This window comes from Alligator sinensis, unplaced genomic scaffold (genome assembly GCF_000455745.1).
Source record: "Alligator sinensis unplaced genomic scaffold, ASM45574v1 scaffold144_4, whole genome shotgun sequence".
Classification (NCBI taxonomy): domain Eukaryota; kingdom Metazoa; phylum Chordata; order Crocodylia; family Alligatoridae; genus Alligator; species Alligator sinensis.
This window is the reverse complement of record NW_005842190.1, coordinates 994,748-1,009,542: the sequence shown is the minus strand read 5'-3', so window position 1 is coordinate 1,009,542 and position 14,795 is coordinate 994,748. Positions and strand designations below refer to the sequence as shown.

The window sequence follows — 14,795 nt, the reverse complement described above, 5'->3', positions numbered from 1 at the left end:
AGCAGGAAATATCTTTATCACTCAATTAAGCTTCAGATTTTAAAATTTACTTTAGGACTACAAAATACACAAAGGTCCTAGTCTTGCATTCAGAGCATATGAAGAGGCCCCTTTACCCACACACAGTAAGAGCCATTGGCTTCAGTTGGACCCTGTGAACATAAGAATCTGCCTGTATTGAGCTGATTTCAAGGTTGGAGACAAACTTGTCATGATATTTCTATTGAAAATTGCTGGAATAAATAACATTTTATGGCATGTGCTAGATAAGGGAGCATACATTCTTCCCATTTTTTCTTTTAAATCACCCTAGCGCCAAGAAAGCTGAGGGATAAAATTATAGGAGTGAAAATGGCTTTTGAATTTACAGTTATGAAAATTGTGTATAGCTGCTTAATATGTAAGTATTGCTCAGAGGAAAGGTAGCTGGGCTGTGTGTCTTGTTTCAAAACAAAACTTGCTGAACTCCTTATTCCAGTCTTCAGCCTTTTTTGGTCCATGTGCAACAACTTGAATTTATAACACTGTGGACATTATTGTACTTTGGTCTCCCTGTCAGCTGTAGAGGAAGGGTGGAGGAATCTTATGGGAAATGCTACATTTAACTAGCCCCATTTCAACAAGTTTCTTGGAAATGCAAATCTGGTGAAAGAGATTTTGCACTTTCTTTTTGCTCACTGCAACAGACATTGATGCTGTTCTTGCTCTATTGATCACTTATTCAGGCAAAATTCTCATTATTTGGACCTCTGCATTCTAGTTCATTCTTTAATGGACTCTTCTTGTTAAACAGTGCGTCTCCAGTCCAGCTAATCTAGAAGACATGTTCAAGCTGTTTAAAAAGAACAGAAACACTGGGCAAAACATGCTGTATTTTCTGTTGAATAGTTACCATTGCACTTTTCTCACATTTTGTTTTAGATTCAAATTCGACAACAGCAAAATGATATCAGAAATTTGGAACATACAGTGGAAATACTCAATTCTGTAAGCTAAATATATGTTCTTAGTATTTTTGTAGTTATGAATTCAAAGTATATTTAATGCTATTCCAGTGGGTTAATTAGTCAGATTAAAATGAGGTAACAGGAGCAGGGACTTATCTCCAAGAAAGTGTCTAGTAAGTGTTGGTGTCTGCAGTTTCCAGGCAGCTAGTGAGGGCACAGACAGAAGTTACATTTTCTTGTACAATCAGCCCCTTGAAAGTGCTCTACAGCTGTGCCCTTACAGAAGTGCATGGCTGCAGAGCACTTTAAAAGTGCTCAATTGCATGATAATCTGAGCCCTCATTACTTGAGGGTTCAGGTGAAAGTACTCCACAGCGCCTTCATTAACTTCTGTTAGCATGTGCCAGGAGCAGGCCTGCACTGATAAAGCCCAGCCCCTCTGCTGGTGCTGTCTTCAGAATGGGAGGGGGAGGCAGGGGAGGGAGTTTTGTCTGGGGTTTTTCCAGCCTGCACTGGAGGGTTGGGCAGTTGGATTGGAGCCCCCTTCTGGTTGTGGGGAAGGGGTAATCCACCTGCTCCCCCCTCCAGCACAGCCTGGGCAAATCCCAGACAGAGCTCCCTCCCCTTCCTTCCCCACTTACGATTATGAAGACAGCACCGGAGCTGGGGCGGGGGGCAGGGCCTAGGGGAGAGTGGCTGCACACATGCAGCTGTTTCGAAATGGAGCTCAATCCCCCAACTGCCTGGACCCAACAGCAAACATTTGTTGGGTCAGTGGGAACATGTAACTCATGGCACTTCCTGCAAAGCGTCATGAATTACAGCGGGGAGCTGCATATCTGTCAGCACTCTGAAAGTTAGGGGCAGTTTAACTGTATTTCATTGAAGGGTATGCTGTTACAGTCTAACTTTCACTTATTGCACTCATAAATAGTTACCACATATCAGTTGTTTTGGGGTAAATCCTTGTCTCTTAATTCAATTACATTTGATCATTTTTCTGTGAATGATCTGAGTGAATTTAATTTGCCTTTCTTTTTACTATTCCACAAAAAAGAAAAATGATGAAATATATATGCACTGAAATGGATATCCAATTTTTGAGGTCTCTAGAGAAATCAGAATATCTTGCAATTTATTTTGAGTGTCTTTATTTTTGAGTGTCATATTAACTTTTCTGCACAATCTATATTACTTGACTGATGTGAGTACTTCTAAGAAACATAGAACGCCAATATCTTATCCTTTAAATAATTTTACACCTTCCCCATATATTAATAATGTAATGTTGTTTGGACTTGTATACAATTTTATATAAAAGTATGATAAACATTTTATCAAAATAAGCTCTGGGTTAGTGATTGGATGCATTAACCTGCTTCTAGAGTAAATTACTAATTTATGGAATCTTGCATTGAGAGAAAAAAGTTTGCAGTTGTCAAGGCCTCATAGGACTCCTACCACACAGCAATATTAAAAGTTTTCACAAGATTCCATTTTTTGCTGTTTATGTATTTGGATATTACAGTGTTTATTATGCCTCAGTCCTGCAATGAGCTTACTGTGGGAGGACTACTGTGCCCTGGCAGAGTCACTGTAGGATTAGATTATATCCACACTGCAAGCTTATCTTGCTAAACAAATGGCATCTTCAACTACCCTTTAGGGATCCACACCTTCTGTCTCCTGAACCAGAAGCAGTATAGTCATCGCATAGTTCTTGTTTCAGGTGGGCTAAGTCGTCTGCTTAGAGCACCATGGAAACTGGGACATAGCCCACATAGAGTTGCATGGAATGTTTGATGCCACTGTCTATCAATGCAAGCTTGTGATGTACACGTCTAGAACATTTTAAATACATTTGAAAACCCAAGAATCTAGATGTGTACACCACTTAAGGCTGGTTTCAATTTCTGGAATGTTTTAAAAGCACACCAGAAAAACAGTACTATTTTGACACAGTCTTCTGTTAACAGGGCATTTCATGCCTATTGTCTTGTCAGTCCTCCAGACATCCCACATTGCACAGCCCCTCCCCCCATACTCCCCAAACATATTCAGGGCAAAGGACTATTGTGAATGCAGCCAGGACTCTGCAGCCTACAGAGACCACAATATGCAAGGGTGGGGAAGCAGAAAGCCTCTGTGTTAGGTTCAATTCCCTGCAAAGGACCTGGGTGGGAGTCCCAGCTTCATTTGGGGCAGGGGTGAGTAGCCAGGTGCAGAAAGCTGTGTAATACCCTGCTCATAGTTCCTGGGGGAGCCCCAGGAACTCTGTGTTTTTCACCCTCTGTCCCCTGAAAGCTATTTCATCGGTTTTACTTCCCTTCATGGACTCTGTGCTCTGGGTCCCAGGTTCATTTGGAGTTGTGATGAGTGTAAGGGGGTTGGCAGATGGTTGAGGCCTGTGTGATCCCTTGCTTGTCATGTTGGGGAGGGTACTCAAGGGGCTCCCCAAGATCTCCTTCACTTTAAGCAAGACTTGCACTGAAAAGCATTTTGTCAATTTCACTTCCCTGCAGGGACCCTGTGGCAAGGGAGTGTGTGTTGGGGGTTGCCAGGTGCTAAGGGTAGCTGAGTGACCGTGATTGTGGTGCCTAGGGGACTACGTGTTCTGGGACTCCCGTAAGATCTCCAGTTTTTTTGCCTGCCCTGGAAAACATTTTGTCAATTTCAGTTCTCTGAATGACCCTGTGCTGTAGATCCCAGACTCATTTGGAGCAGGGGGTGTGAGTTGAGGGGCTGCCATGTGCTGGGGAGTCTGAGTGACCTATGCTTGTGGTGCCTGGGCAGCTACATGCTTCAGGGGCCCCAAAAATCTCAGCTTCTTTGCCTGTTCTGGAAATTATTTTGTCCATTTCACTTCCATACAGGACCCTTCCACACAACCGTTCCTCACCACCCACCCCCAGCACCTGGCAACCTCTCCACTCACTCCCTGCCCCAAGTGATCCTGGGACCACAGGGAAGGGTCTGTGCAGGAAAGTTCAACTGACAAAATGTCTTCCAGTGCTAGTCTTGCAGAAACAGAAAAGCAGAGATCTTGGGGAGCTCCCAGAACACCCAGCTCCCTAGATACCACATGCAGGGGTCACACAGCTTCCCAGTACTCTACAACCCCTCCATTCTCACCTCCCTGCCCCAAATGAGCTTGGGATCCAGTAGCTGCAGGGTCTATAGCAGGAAGGTTAAACTGATTAAATACCTTTAAGGGCAGGTTTGAAAAGCTGTGGAATTCTTCCAGGGGCCCTGGGAGCACCCAGCTCCCCCTTCCTCCCTGGATCCATAAGGAGGAAGTCACAGCACCTAGCAAGCCTTTCATCAGTCCCCATGCTCCTGCCCCAAATGAGCCTGGGACCCCACAGAGTAGGGTCTGTTTCCTGTAATGAAGGCCAGACTATTCCCTCCACAAACACACCCATGCACCCGCAGTGAACCACACAGATTTTTTTAAACAGTGTTCTTTATTAAACCCCATCAGTTTTTTGAACTTTTAAATGTTTTGAGAAGAGGGAACAGAGCATTTCAATTGCTGACAGTGATGTCTTCCTCTTTCTCAGTGGTCCAGCCAATGTGGGCATTTCTCCCACTCTAGGGGAATCCTGGGGAAACTCCTGGCATTGGCTTTTGGAAAGCAGGATGGTCTAGGTACTCTACCACCCCTTGGTGGCATTTTGGTAGCAATAAAGTGGAGGTTTAAATAGGACTCTTAACGATGTATGTATGGACACCTCTGTCCAGGGACAAATGCAAGCAAGTTCCAAATCAGTGACGTTCTCGGAACAGTTCAATTGTTATGTCTGTCTGCACCCCTAGGGTGCATTCTGATGAGCACATATGTTCAGCGGCATGCGTTCCCCACAGGACAAATAGCAGTAGTACATACTTATGCTGCAGCTATTTGTCCCAGGGCATGCCCCTGCACTCACCCTCCAGCGTGTGGCAAATTGCCAGCCACCGTAGCGGGGTGGGGAGATATCCTGGGACAGCAGTGGCACTGAGCCAGCCCCTCAGAGCCTGGTCATCAGCCAGAGCGATGTCTCTAGCCAGCCAGGGTCCATTTCTGGTAGCACATACTGCTTCGTGTACCATGCCGCTTTTTTTAGCAGCATTTATTTTTATAATGCTCCCATTCAAATTAGTGCAGTGAACATGGGCGTGTGCACTACATGCAGCTTGCAGTGCTGCAGACTGCACACGTGCACTTGTCAGAACACACCCCAAATGTCTTTCATTTTGCAACTTGGAATTATGGACATTAAAGGCTAGAACCAGTAAAGGACTTAGATGCCTACAAAAAGACTGATGGAATTCAGAGGCCTAAGCCCAAAATTGTGGTCTTCACAACTCCCACTCAGCTGCCTCCTAACTCTTCAGATACATATACTATTTCTTAATGTTTCTTAATATATTTTTTTAAGTTAAAAAGGTACATCTCTTCCCATGCCTATAATTGACTCACTTTTGAAAGGGCAGAGGTGCCCTGTCTTACACATAAGCCCAATTAGGATCCAGGAATTGGGCATTTCTCCACCTAAGTCTTGGGAGGGTCTCAGTCAAGAAGGCATCCTAAGATCATGTCTTAAGAGTGCCGTTTCCTGACAAAAGGTTAGTGACTGCTGGGATTTTTGTTGGTTTTTTTAGAACAAGGTAAAAGGGGAGAGCAGATAGAGTTGGTGGTTAGCAGTAGTGCTCACCTTTAAAATAATTGTCTAGTGGTTAGAGAATTAAATCAAAAAGTGAGAGAGCTGAGTCAATCCCTCCTCAACCTTTTGGGGCTCAAACCCACCCCTTAAGAGAGTGTCTTAACCATCAAGCTGTAGGCTGTTCTGTGTGAGGGCATTGTCCATCTTTCTCAATGAAGTTGAAGCTGCAAAAAGAATTCAAGATTCATGGAGCAAGAGGCAGCATAACATAATGGCTTTCTAATTCAGGCACTCTATTAGGAAAAGAGAGTTCTGGGTTACAGCTCCTCTACCCAACTGCTGGATAAAATATATTGTTTATGCATTTTATACAAAGACTTCTTAATGTAAAATCTAGAAATAGTCCTGGAAGCAGGACATTTAAGCAGTCATTTTAAGATGGAAGTACTCTTAAGTTATTCTCTAAATATACCCTATTGTTTTTAAAAAGAAAAAGCGGTTCATAGGAAAAGTTGAGTAACTGAACATCATATTGGACCAACCTTAGAAGATTATAATCATATTTGGAAAATAATGAAAAAATGTGAAAATACAGATATCTAGCAATTACCTCAGAATAATAAATGTGAATAGATCTTAAAAGAAATAGCTATATCACTTTAATCTTGAAGAATAAGTTTATCCATTTGTCTCATAAAATTCAGTATTTTTAAATGATATATTTCAGTTAACACCTTTTCCATTTGGCAATGTAAAAGATTATTTTAGAAACTGAGTCTGGTAAAAAACAAGGGGAGTCTCCTTCAAGACTTCATACCTTTATCAAGACATTAGAGGAGGGCAAAGATTATTATAAAAGTGAAGCTGAGAATCTGAAGAAGATGTTCCGAAATAGATCATCAAGTCCTAAGCACAAACCTACTTGTGGTAGCACATCAAAACGTACTTCACCCATCCAGGTAAGCTTGGGGTTTACTGGAGCACAGAATCAAAGCATTTATTCTATACTGATTTTCCTAAAACAAAACCTGGTTCTACATCTACAGTCAGTGATAACAGAAATCTTACTGATTTTTTTTTTAAATTTTTTTTATTTTTTTTTAATATAATGACAGCCTGAGTACTGTAGATAGGGAAGAGCCAGTTCCCATGTAGCTAAGCACACTGTGGTTCTGGATATACGTCTCCTTAAATGCCTTTTAAGGTTGTGTATGATTAAATATGAATACTTCCTGAGGTGCTTAAGTAAATAGTTTTGTGATAACGAGGCAATTACCATTAAAAATAAATTGAATAAACTCCTTTGTCTGTTATGTAAAATAACTAGAAAACAGTGAGACAGATTGATAGGTGACTAATTGATAGGAGACACGTTTTATAAAGACTTCCAATCTCCATTTAATGTTCGTATCTAGTAAATAATATTGATTAAAATGTATACATATAATCTTGACTGTTGGAGATGTTCAATTCTAGGCTTCCTGCATTTTTTATGTTAGATGTGTATACATTTCAAGACCAAAAATATTGAGAAATGTATCCTTTTTTCTTTAATTTTAAAGAAATAATTTATTATGTTATTTTTAAGGGCATAAATTCAGATCCAGAAGTCCTGAAACTCTTGCGAGAACGTGAAGAACTTAAGACAATGCTTGAAAAATATGAGCGCCACTTGTCAGAAATTCAGGGTAACCTCAAGGTTTTGACAGCTGAGAGAGATAAATTTGTCAATCTTTATGATCAGGTAATCTTATTTATTTACTTGTGTGCAAAGAAAGCCTGAATATCTTTTGTGAAAAAGAAATAAAAATTGTATTTCCCCCATGCTTTAGGAAGACTGTGATTTAAGCCCTTGCTTTTCAGGATAGTATTGAAGCAGTTGTTTTCCATTAACTGCTGTCCTTAATAGGGTTGCGTTTCTGAATGCATATACCCATGCTTTGAGATTATTAGCGAAAACATAGAGAAGTAGGGCTGTAAGGGACCTCCAGAGTTCATCTGGTCCAACCCCCTGCCTGAGGCAGGATCATCCCTATCCAAAACATCCTATACAATCCATAATCTAAATTCTTCTTAAAACTATCATCAACCCTGACACAACACAAGACATAACACCTTAATCTGTGGCAGGTAAAGCAGAGGAACCATGGCACCAATGTCCTATTTCTAGAAAAGGCTGTTAATGTATGCTCGAGAGATTTTAGGTAGAGGGTCATGCCCCACACTACAGGAGAAGGCAAAAACCCTCACGGTTCATGCCAGTCTGACCACACGGTAAAATTCCTTCTTGACCTAAATATGGCAATTGTTTGTCCCTCTGCTCAGGGTCAGACCAAGACCCTCTGAACCTCTGGGTTTGGTCCCAGCAGGAGCATTGACATAACCCAGTTGGCTGCAGGAGGTTTAAAAACACCTTGATGCGTGTAACAGAAAGGGGTGGGGGCAACCAGCAAAGCCCAGAAGTATGGGAAATATCCATAGAAAAAATGACCTCATCACCCACAAGATTTTTGAGGTGCATTTATCTGACTAACTGTGTGTCTTGTTCTGGCCATTAGGTGTGAAGAAAAAATTGAATTTTTGGTGAAAAATAGAAAAATAAAATTTTTCAGCCAGAAATTAAGATAGTTTGGTTTGGAATAAATGCTACTGTAATACCTCATCTAAGTTGTAATTTGAGTTTCTCATGGTTAATTTCTCCCTTATTACATCTCCTGTTTTCACTATAGTTTCTCCTCTTGATGAGGGGAGAATGTACATCATGAAACTTTCAAGGGCTTTTTTTCTAAAAAAAAAATTTTTTTCCTTAGAAAGCAGAGATTTTTACAAAAATAATCGCTTAGTGAAAAGGGGGTGGTGAGCACACTGTCCAAATTCACAGGTGACACCAAATTATGGGGAAAATAGACACGCTGGAGGGCAGGGAACAGATTCAGGCAGATTTGAACAGGCTGGAAAAGCGGGCAGAACAAAATAGGATGCAGTTTAACAAAGATAAGTGCAGAGTACTGCACCTGGGGAGAAGGAGTCACCAACCCACATACAGATTGTGAAATGACTTTCTGCGCAGCACAGCAGCAGAAAGGGATCTCGGAGTCATAGTTGACTCAAAGATAAACATGAGTCGACAATGTGACGAAGTGATCAGTAGAGCTAACTGCACTCTATCATGCATTAACAGGTGCATCACAAACAGGTCTAAAGAGGTGATACTTCCCCCCTATGCGGCATTGGTAAGGCTGCAGTTGGAGTATTGCGTCCAGTTTTGGGCACTGCACTTCAGGAGGGATGTAGATAATCTTGAGAGCGTCTAGAGGAGGGCCACTTGTATGGTCAGGGGCCAGCAGGAAAGGTCCTACGAGGAGAGAGAGGGACCTGGATCTCTTCAGCCTCCATAAGAGAAGGCTGAGAGGGGATCTGGTGGCCATCTACAAATTCATCATGGGGGTCAGCAAGGTATAGGAGATACTCTGTTTACCAAGGCACCCCTTGGAGTAACTAGAAACAACAGCCGCAAACTGACAGAGGGCAGATTTAGAGTAGACATTAGGAAGGACTTATTTACAGTAAAGGTTACCAGAGTCTGGAATGGGCTTCCAAGGGAGGTGGTGCTCTCCCCTACCTTGGGGGTCTTTAAGAGGAGACTCGACAAACACCTGGCTGAGGTCATCTGACCCTAGCACTGTTTCCTGCCCAGGGCTGGGGGCCAGACTCAGTGATCTACTGAGGTCCTTCCCGACCCTAAAAATCTATTAAAAAAATCTATGAAATCTATGAAGTCATTTTTCCATTTTTCTAATGGAAATTTTTCCACTAACCCTACTTGTAACACATGCAGATAATAGGTTTTTACATTACCTTTTGCACATTTCCAATACATTTTTTAAAAACAGGCACAAGAAGAAATATCTAGACTTCGGCGAGAAGTCATGAAATCCCCCAAGACTTGTAAAATTACCATGACAGCTCAAGCTATCTTAAGACGTCTGGAGACAGAAAGGGATACAGCTCTTTCTGACTTCCGAAGGATGACCACAGAACGTGATAGTCTCAGGGAGAGGATAAAGGTTTGTTTTTTATCCAACTTTGTTATAGAATTTATGTTACCCAGTTATGTTACCCAATAATTTAACTTAGCTTGTTGTGTGGTTTCTGTCTTATAAATTTGTGGTTGAATCATTGAAACTCAATTAGTTTTAACATTTTTGTATGTATTTGTTGTTGCCTGGAACAGATTGCCCAGGAGACTGCTTTTAATGAGAAGGCTCACCTGGAGCAGAGAATTGAGGAGCTAGAAACAACAGTTCAAAAGGTAAGGAAAAATATTACTTGTTTACATATAAAATTATTAATAATATAATAAAGATAAGACATTTGTGATGAAAGGTTTTAAGGTATATTTTTAGGGTCTGATCTTCCAAAGGTATTTTTGAGTAACTGTGTTTTCTTGAGTAGTCACACTTAACTCCTGAATAGTCGCACTTAACTCTATGTAACTAATGGGTGTTTTTACGTGTGTTGGGGGGGCACTTTATTTAAAGTGGTTCCGAGAGCAGTATCTCATGCATCAGCATCTCTGTGCTTCAAAATTGCAGCAGGTCTACTTTAACTAAAGCTCATCAAATGAGCTTTAGTTAAAGCACCCCTACTGCCATTTTGAAGTTCAGGGACACTGATACATGAGATGCGGAGGCTAGCCTTTTTGCCACAAAGTAGCTGTGTACCCTCCCCGAGTGCCACCCTTTCCCTTACCTGATCTGCTGCTCAGGTTTCTTCTCCCTGCCTTGTGCTCCCTGACTAAGCTGCTGGTTTGCCTTTTGCTTCTTTCCTTGTGCTCCCTGCAGTGCGCCTGTGCGGCTGCGCACACCACACAGCTCAGAGGGAATGCTGACTCCCTGCCTGATCTGCTGCTCTGCTTCCTGCCCTAGCTGTCCCTGTGCTGCCTGACCTCTCCCCAGTCTATCATATTCCACACACACAGGCTGCCCATGCCACTTGTGGCACCCATGCTGTAGGTTAGCAACTCCTCGACTAGTGTATATGCTTGCAGAATTGAAACTTTAATAGAAAAATACTAATAAAGGAAATAGAAATCTTAAATATTTCATTTTGGGTATTATAGTATTTGGAATAAAAACTAGGGTGTATCTATGTTAAGAAAAACAACAGAGGTGTGAATTACTCTCAAAGTGTTGAGATCTTAATATGCCAATAAATAAGCATTACTTGCATGATGCATTCAAACTTGTATTTCGTAGTATTTTGGGGGAATCCACTTGTTTCAGAAACACAGTTTGCTTTCTTGAGTTTGCTTCATAAACAATGGTATTTCAGTATTCACTTATTTACATTTAAATGTTGAGAGAGTTGCTGACTGTAAAAAGGCCTATCGATTTGCTCTCCAGTAGTCTGACCATTTACCAGAGTGCTTTAGAATTCAATATTAGAGCAGTAGTAAATTAGGAGAAAGAATGAGATGGAGAATTTGTGAGAATTTGTACTTTAGAGTTCAATATTAGAGCAATAGTGAATGAGATGGAGAAAGAATGAGATGAAGAATCTCTTAAAGAGATGCTTTTTATAGAGCAGAGGTTTCAAACTCACTTGATTCTCTGCCCCCACCCCCTCAGCTAGATTCAGGTAACAGGGCTTCCCCTCTAATTAAAGCACCTGAAGCATGAAGCAGCATGTGTATCAGCATCACCATGCTAAAAAATGATGACAGGGGCACTTTAACTAAAGCTTGTTGAACGAACTTTAGTTAAAGCACCCCCACTTTCATTTTTCAGCACAGAGATGCTGATACACATGATGCTGGAGTCTGCTGGAGTGCAGTAATTATTACCACTATCCATCAGACTCGATTAATCGGGTTTGCTTTGACAAAGTTGGAGCAACCTTGCTGCAAGTGTACAGGTGCCCAAGTGTAGCATAAGGGGTTGTTTCACAGCAAGCTCTTTGAATAGTTTGCATATGTTTTTGTGTGGCTAAGGAGAAAGCTAGCATTTATGCTGTGATTCTCCCTCCTTATCACCATTATGAGATAGGACCTTGTGTTATATCCTACCACAATGTGATTTTTATTTGTGTTAAAGCATCAAGTTGCTTCTATGGATGGGTCAAGCCAAACCAAGACTTCCTCTAACACAATACCCTACTACATGAAAGATGTGACTCAGTAATGTGCATGGTCCTTCTATGGTCTCAGATAAATTGGATGGATTTTTTGAATGCTTTATTATGTCATATATGTATATCTACCTCAGGAATGAGACCCACAGTTCAGTTGTTCAAAGCTCACTAAAGTCAGCTGAAAACAAGGCTTTACTTATTCAAAGTCTTTACAGATGTTACTATGAAACTCTGCCATGCAGTGAAAAACTTATGGTAAAATTCAAGAGTAGAATTTAAACAAATAAAAACCTCCATTTCATACAAGACAGCTTTTTACAATCCTTAATGCCTGGCCATTTTACTTATATAGCTTGACAGCGAACGTTTGGAACACACGTCCAAGATGGCACTGATGAAAGATACCATAGATTCTGTAGAAATGGAGATGAAAATATTGACAAGAAGGGCACTGGATGCAGAAAGTGAGCTCAGTAGACAAAAAGCAGAATGTGCTTCACTCAGGTAGAAAAATATATATTAATTAAAATGAATGCAATTAAAAATAAGTGTATCCACTATTTATTATAAATATATTTTCATAACTATTCTATTAAGTCAAAGGAAGGGGGAGCTAGTGAGAGAATGTTCTTGTAAGAGGCCCTCACTATTGAGGTTTACTCTCCTTTTCCACCCTATCCCATTATTTACTTTGTTTTAAAAGCCTGTCTGTTTTCTCTAGGTCTTGGAAAAAGTGAAACTTGATATTGAGTTTAGGTGGGGGGTTGGGCCATAGGCAGGAGTTTAAGTTGAAAGTTGTTGTGGCAATTTATTATTTTCTTTTATTTCTCTTTTATTTTAGCTTTTAACTTCCTTTAGATATGTCCTTTTTGTCATTATAAATTGAAACACATTTTACACTTTAAGATTCTACCCTTAAGATGTGATTAGCCTGTTAACTGTGTCTTAAATACTAACCTGGTCACACATTCAAGCAATTTAATGGTGCCACAAAAAGGGAAACCAGCCAAATGGTTTGTAATATTGTTGTTGTTGGCTTCCATCACACTTGAAATTGAACATGTGGTAGGATTAGGACCGTACTCTGGTCTCCAACTAGCCCCAGTGCAGTCTCTACTGGCCAACAATCAGCTGACAGTCCCAGGAACACACCAGAGCCAGTTTGAGTCCCCGTGTGATCTTTGAGCCAGTTGTCAGCTGGCTTTGAGTACCACGCTAGGGCCAGTTAGAACCCCAGTGCAGTCCTGATCTATCAATCTATCGATAAGCTGATCATTAGCTGGCTCTAGGGATCACTCAGAAGCTGGTTTGAGCCCTGGAGCTTTAGAGCAAGCCCACAATCAGCTAATTTTGGGCATCCAGCTTCTAACTTGCTGATGGAGGGGGAGCCTGGGATTATGGTACCAAGCTTCTACTACACTGACAAGTATAGGCAGGGCAGAATTGTGATCTCAAGATTGTGCATCAGAAGTGCAATTTTTGGGTTCAGATCCCATTGTGGCTTTAAATGAATGTCTGTCAACAGCCAGGAACTAGAGCCAGCAGCGGGACTAAAGCTCTTATCCACTACCAGGAACCACTACAAGACCTAAGGGAAGACTTTAGGTAGAAGGCAGTAAGTTAGTTCTAGGCAGTAGCATATGCAGGGAGGAAGAGCCTAGAGGAGAATCTGTTGCAGTTCAAACAACAGAGAAACATATACAGAGGATTCAACTCTGTAGGACTGGAGAGGAAAAGGACCATGAGACAGAAACATATTCAGGAGAGAGAGAAAATAGGAAATGAAGATTTGGGGGGGCGGGGTTCCCGAAAAAAACAAAAAACTTACTACCTTGTCCTTAAACATAGTTCAAAATGAAGTATCTTCCTCGTACTACTTTTTCTGACAAGTGATCACTATAGTTGTTACAGGAGTATTACGCTATTACAATTAGGGCTGTGAATGACAAGGGAGCTAATTACACAATTGTAAAACATGGGGTAGAGAGGCTAGTTAAAATACTGGGCCCATCTACATGTGTGCTTTAATGCACATAGCCTATTTTAGTTGCTAAAAAACTGTTCTCTTTAGTTAATGTGCATTAAGATAGACCAATGCACAGTTTCCTAGTACCTTACAATGGAGGTACTAGATTTAATGTGCGTTAGCTAAAGTGTGTTAATGCATGTATAGACATGTCTAGTACTATCTTTCTTAAGTGGTCTATATGGAAGTATTTGATAAATCCTATTCTAAATTACTGCTTCTTAATAATAGACTCTCAGCTTCATTAGCACCATCAACAATCTGTGTACATTAAAATTAATTGCAACACTTAAGATAAAGTTATTCTTGTTTTATGTCCTGTTAAGTATCAATATTTTTTTCTAGTTACTAGAAAAGTATACACAGGTATGACTTATTATATAGGTCTAGCATTTCACCTCACTCATTTTCAGCAGCTTGACCATTTCAGTCTTAGATATCCACGGAGCAGAACCTGGAGTTGCTAAAAACATTTTAATTTTCTACTAATCCTTTAAGCTATTCATCCTGTTCAAACCCATTTATTTTTACGTGATTCTTATAGGAATAACAGGCTTTAGTATCTAAAGATTAAAATATATTTTGGTGAAATACCCAAAATAATTTACAGTATCTAGGGGAATATTGATTTACTTATCTTTTGCATTTCTAGTGACATTTCAAAGTTAGAGAAAAGTCATATATGAATGTTTGTTTAAGTTCTTACCCTTACTGCTTCTTCAGCTTATTGAATGAAAAGACAGAACAAAGCCTTTCAGAGACTCAGCAACACCTTGCTAAGAAAAAATATGAATTACAGCTTACTCAGGAAAAAATTATGCGTTTGGAGGAAAAAAATGGTAAGTGACATGCACAATTTTTTAAATAAGATCTTTCATTAAAAATAGTGGATGTATAAAAGAGTTACTGTTTTCTTTTCCTCACTTCTTGTAGAATGAATCCTGTGAAACTGGCTAGGTTTCCTGTGCCCCTCTGGTGTTGGGTGGAACTTCTGTTTGTTTTTTCCCCATGTGCTACATAAAAAGAATATTATTAAGCTTGCAA

General features: G+C 40.5%; 1 protein-coding gene across 2 annotated transcripts in view; it reads left to right on the top strand.

Moving 5' to 3' along the window:
* The first annotated feature begins 323 nt into the window (after positions 1–323).
* The window catches only part of TSGA10 (testis specific 10), a 41,575-nt gene continuing 27,103 nt past the window's right edge, over positions 324–14,795 (top strand). For both annotated transcript variants that reach the window (XM_025207220.1, XM_014521168.2), the window contains exons 1-8: positions 324–400; positions 922–987; positions 6,352–6,552; positions 7,182–7,337; positions 9,487–9,660; positions 9,828–9,905; positions 12,078–12,229; positions 14,475–14,590. In XM_025207220.1, coding sequence (XP_025063005.1) covers positions 6,475–6,552; positions 7,182–7,337; positions 9,487–9,660; positions 9,828–9,905; positions 12,078–12,229; positions 14,475–14,590 — 754 coding nt within the window. In that variant the 5' untranslated portion in view covers positions 324–400; positions 922–987; positions 6,352–6,474. The remainder of the gene's footprint in view (positions 401–921; positions 988–6,351; positions 6,553–7,181; positions 7,338–9,486; positions 9,661–9,827; positions 9,906–12,077; positions 12,230–14,474; positions 14,591–14,795) is intronic.